This window comes from Otolemur garnettii, unplaced genomic scaffold (genome assembly GCF_000181295.1).
Source record: "Otolemur garnettii isolate 467f Iridium unplaced genomic scaffold, OtoGar3 scaffold00221, whole genome shotgun sequence".
Classification (NCBI taxonomy): Eukaryota; Metazoa; Chordata; class Mammalia; order Primates; family Galagidae; genus Otolemur; species Otolemur garnettii.
Window position 1 is genome coordinate 1,584,318 of NW_003852616.1, and position 5,581 is coordinate 1,589,898.

General features: G+C 40.7%; 1 protein-coding gene across 2 annotated transcripts in view; it reads right to left on the bottom strand.

Moving 5' to 3' along the window:
• Positions 1 to 5,581, bottom strand: part of CDADC1 (cytidine and dCMP deaminase domain containing 1) — a 54,413-nt gene that overhangs the window by 39,822 nt on the left and 9,010 nt on the right. Inside the window, exon 3 of one of the 2 annotated variants that reach the window (XM_012812749.1) lies at positions 3,180 to 3,254. The exons of the other annotated variant lie outside the window; for it this stretch is intronic. Within the exon in view, the coding sequence (XP_012668203.1) occupies positions 3,180 to 3,254 (75 nt within the window). The remainder of the gene's footprint in view (positions 1 to 3,179; positions 3,255 to 5,581) is intronic. 2 annotated transcript variants of the gene reach the window in all.

Sequence of the window (5,581 nt, forward strand, 5' to 3'; positions counted from 1 at the left end):
CCCGGGCCTGCCAAACAACAATGACAGCTGCAACCAAAAATAGCCAGGTGTTGTGGTGGGCACCTGTAGTCCCAGCTACTTGGGAGGCAGAGACAGGAGACTCGCTTGAGCCCAGGAGTTGGAAGTCGCTGTGAGCTGTGACACTCTGGCAATCTACCCAGGGCGACAGCTTGAGGCTCTATCTCAAAAAAAAAAAAAAAAAATTAGCTTGCTTGGTGGTATGCACCTATAGTCCCAGCTACTTGGGAGGCTGAGGCAGGAGGGTCCCTTGATCCTAGGAGTCTGAAGTTGCAGTGAGCTGTGATGATGCCACTGCACTCTAGAGCAACAGAGTAAAGACTCTGTCCAAAATATAAAAGTAAACGCAATACAAAAATCTTTCTTTTACAAAATATACATCTAAGAATATATCCAAAATATGAAGAATGCACCTTTTATTTTTTTTCTTTTTTTTGAAGATTTTTTTTGGCCAGGGCTGGGTTTGAACCCACCACCTCCAGCATATGGAGCCGGTGCCCTACTCCTTTGAGCCATAAGCACCACCCAGAACACAGCTTTTAAAATAAGCTTTAAATTTGACTTAAATTTTTGAACACTTTCCCCTCCCCATCCTAAAATTTCTTAGATTTTTATACTCCTCTAATACAAAGCATATGTTATTAGTTTATTTAATTATTTTTTAATTTTTTTATTATTTATTTATTTATTTTGAGACAGAGTCTCAAGCTGTCACCCTGGGTAGAGTGCCATGGAGTTACTGCTCACAGTAACCTCAAACTCTTGGGCTTAAGCAATTCTCTTGCCTCAGCCTCCCAAGTATTTGGGACTACAGGCGCCTGGCACAATGCCTGGCTATTTTTTGGTTACAGTTGTCATTGTTGTTTGGCAGTCCCGGGCTGGATTTGAACCCGCCAGCTCCGGTATATGTGGCTGGTGCCTTAGCCACTTGAGCTACAGGTGCTAAGCCAATTTAATTATTTTTAAAATGGTCACTTTGGAAAAGAACTGATGACGGCTTCTCAAAACATCCTGACAACAAAGCTCACGGTGTTAAGCTGAGCCAATATGACCAGTGGAAGTGGATGCAACTGAGTGAGTTTCACATTACTTAGATTGTCTAAGTAGTTAAGCAGACAGAAATAAAGTCAGAAACCTTGTCCACAAAAGACTTAAAAAATTGTTCCTAATAAATGAGTAGGATATTCATCAATTTATTTTTTATTAGAACAATGTTTTAGGCCATGTTTTATTTATTGGTCCATAGTCACTTTCACTTCAGAATTTTTTTTTTTTTAGTTTTTGGCTGGGGCTGGGTTTGAACCCACCACCTCCAGCATATGGGGCCGATGCCCTACTCCTCTGAGCCACAGGCGCTGCCCCAGGAAAAGAAAATTTTTTTTCGTTTTACTTCTAAGGTCAAAATATCAAGTTTGAGACAAAGATTTTTTTATCCAAACTTAACAAAACAAACCAAATAAAAGCCTAAGTTGCATTCCATTTCAGCACTTCCACTTACTGCAACTGCCAGAAGACTGAATCTTTTAGTGAGTCACTGTCTGGATCTTGATTTCTTTCATTTCACTAACATCTTGGCAAGTCGGCTATGTAACCCTAGTCACAGTTTTACATTAAAACACAGGCAACAAAGGACAATCTGTTTTGTATATAAACTAGTACATTTACTTAAATGGTAATTCACTATTTTTTCCCCTTTGTCTTTCTTATAATGAAAATATTTAAATATTCTGAGACCCATTATGTCTATATTCTTGAGCATTGTACAGACTCTCAGAACTAATCAGGAAATCTCCAGGCATATATATTAGAATTATTAAAGTAGTTCTTTTCAAAATGTACATGCTCAATCTCTACTCCACACCTAATGAATCAGAATCTCTAGAAAATCAAAAGATTAAAGTAACAAGGAAATAGTATGCAATATTAAAAAGAGCAAGGTTTGTCTGGGCACAGTGGCTCATACCTGTAAACCCAGCACTGGGAGGCTAAGGCAGGTGGATTGCTTGAGCTCACGAGTTTGAGACCAGCCTGAGCAAGAGTGAGACCCCTGTCTCTAAAAAATAGCCAGGCATTGTGGGAGGTACTTATAGTCCCAGCTACTCAGGAGGCTGAAGCAAGAGAATCACTTGAGCCCAGGAATTTGAGGTTGCTATGAGCTTTGATGCCACAGCACTCTACTGAGGGTGACAAAGTGAGACTCTGTCTCAAACTCTTGGGTCAGAAACAAAGGACTTTATTTTTCACAGGAAAGCAAGCAATATGAGCATCATGTGTGAAACTATTTCCTTGCCCTCAAACCCCATGAGAGGTAATCCAGATGGGCACAGATGGTTGCCTGGACGCGTAGTTGGTTGTGTTATAGGAGTGTGGGGAAACTGTTGTTTCATAGCAAATAGTAAGCCAATTTGCTCTTTGTCCTAGAGCAGCAGTTCTCCACCTGTGGGTCACAACCCACAGGAACTGTATAAAGGGCCACGGAATTAGGAAGGTTGAGAACCACTGTCCTAGAAGGAGCTATTACTGCCAATGCAACTCTGAGAAATGGACCAAATACAGAGTGGTTAGGACTTTGCATTCATCGCATAACCAGCAAGATGTGTGGTAAAGTGAGAGAACTATAGAAGAGTGTTTCTCAACACATCTATATGAACTTATATTAGAAGATGCCAAGAGTTAATTTGAAAATTAAAAATAAAAAAACAAGATATAGGAACAAATAATAGACTGATCCCATCTGCCCTTTTTTTAAACAGAAGAGACATACAGAGAAAGGCACTTAATATTTTTAGAAGAGTATATTAAAAACTCCCTTGAACTTGGGAGGCTGAGGCAGGAGACTCGCTTGAGCCTAGGAGTTGGAGGTTGCTGTGAGCTGTGATGCCATGGCACTCTATCCAGGGGGATAGCTTGAGGCTCCGTCTCAAAAAAAAAAAAAAACTCCCTTGGAAGGGTGGCACCTGGGGCTCAAAAGGGTAGGGCGCTGGTCCCATATGCCAGAGGTGGCGGGTTCAAACCCAGCCCTGGCAAAAAAAAAAAAACTCCCTTGGAAGTAGAAATGGGGAAACTGAATATAGGAGGGACTTTTATTTTGCTTTATACTGTTCCGTTTGCTTGGTTATTATAAGCATATATTCCTTCTTTAAAAAATCCTAAAAATTCACCTGTTTTTTGTCAGGAGATAGTCTGGCTACTTCTTCATTATCTCCTAAGGATCCATGCTTTCCTTCTTTATTTTTCTAATAAAAATTAAAGGGAGAAAAGATTAGTGCATAAGACATATGATTAAATCAATAGTCCCATATTTAAGGACTAGTTTTCGTGGCAGGAGAGTCAGAGTGAGTGATGTGACATGAACGGCTCAGCTGCCCACTGCTGGCTTTGGAAATGGAAGGGACACACAAACCAAGGAATTCAGGCCATCTCTGGACTGGCAAAGGGAAACAAATGGATTCTCCTCTAGAGCCTCCCGAAGGAACTAAGCTCCACCGACACTTTGATTTTAGCCAGGGAAACTCATTTCAGACTTCTGGCCTATAGAAGTATACAGTTTAATAAATTTGCGTTGTTTTAAGGTACCAACTTTGTCATAATTTGTTATAGTAGCAACAGAAAACTAACATAGGGATGTCAGTAAGGTTCCTCTAAAAGTGAAACTTTAAGTAGAAAGTAGGTTTTGAGGCAAGGCCAAAGTCCTTCATTTACTAGTTCAAAAAATACTTTAACAACTCTTTGCTATAAGCCAGACACGAACTGAGTTGCTCAGGATGTAAGTCCCATAGAGCTTATGGTTTATGAACACAGGGAAGTGACTATGAAGTGAACAGATTAAGACAAGGCGATAGAGAATTCTGTGAGCCCCAAAGCAGGTGGGATAGTTAATGAATTGGAGAAAGTTTTAAAGTAGGTATGGGAAGCTTTGTAAATATGGACCTCTTAGTCTTATAAAACAAGTGTTGGATATTAGAAAAGGAACTACTTCCAAGAAGAAGTTTATAAGAAATCCCATGTTCTGGGCTCGGCGCCTGTGGCTCAAGCGGCTAAGGCGCCAGCCACATACACCTAAGGTGGCGGGTTCGAATCCCCAGCCCGGGCCCACCAAACAACAATGATGGCTGCAACCAAAAAATGGCCAGGCACTGTGGTGGGCGCCTGTAGTCCCAGCTACTTGGGAGGCTGAGGCAGGAGACTCGCTTGAGCCCAGGAGTTGGAGGTTGCTGTGAGCGTGATGCCATGGCACTCTACCCAGGGGGATAGCTTGAGGCTCCGTCTCAAAAAAGAAAAAAAAAAAAAAAAAGAAATCCCATGTTCTGGAAATGAGGTTTCTGTTCAAGCACAACAGGAAGCAGAGAAAGAGATGTATCACTAATAAAATGATAGGGGCAAATGGATGATAGTAGTGCTGGTAATTACATGAATCAAAATTCATAACAGTACCTAACACCTACTGTTTACCATATACCAGGCCCTAAATTATCTCATTTAATCCTCACAACTTTATAAAGTAGCTACTAATATTCCCATTTTACAAATGAGGAAATTGAGGATGAGAGAGATTAAATAACTTAGCAAAGATCACACAGCTGATAAATGGCTAAGCCAAGATCTAATCCGAAATGCATTGTCTTAACCATTATGCTACATTGCTTCTGTCCTGGAAAAGTGAGGTCCTTCAGCATGAAAATAAAGTACCAGAGGACACAATGGAAAGAGAAGAGAGTAACAATATAAGATATATAGAAAAAATGAGGGAGTACTGCAGTTATTCTAGTTCTTATACTTAATATCCAGGCCTTTAAGATAAGTCTAACTTAAACTAAAATGAAAATGTATGCAACAGTAGAAATATTTTTAAATGACAGGCATATTCATAATGTTTGATTTCTACTCCAAAATTTTTCATTAATTGTTAGTTGTTCCTCCCATGGAGTCTCATTAATAATTATTTTCTCTCCCACTTACTTGTTTAGATTTGGATTGGACTCCTGAAAATTCTCAGTTTTTTTTTTCTTTGAGACAGAGACTCAAGCTGTCCCCTTGGGTAGAGTGCCATGGCATCACAGCTCCCAGCAACCTCCAACTCCTGGGCTCAAGCGAGTCCCCTGCCTCAGCCTCCCAAGTAGCTGGGACCACAGGTGCCCACCACAACGCCTGGCTATTTTTTGGTTGCAGCCATCATTATTGTTTGGCGGGCCAGGGGCTGGATTCAAACCCGCCACCTTAGGTGTATGTGGCTAGCGCCTTAGCCACTTCAGCCAATTCTTAGTTTTTATACTCAGTGTTTACCTTGCTGAATAATTCTCAAGGAGCACCCTTATGGTATAAGTATTTGACAATATAAAAAAAATTCACATCAGTTATATTTACAAATGGCTGTGAGTTAATAATACACTAAGGCTGGTAAAAATTACAGACAATTTAAATGTTCGGTAATAAGGGAACAGATAGGTTCATCAATAAACTGTTATGGCTCGGCGCCTATAGCTCAACCAGCTAAGGCGCCAGCCACGTACACCTAAGGTGGCGGGTTCGAATCCCCAGCCTGGACCCGCCAAACAACAATGAC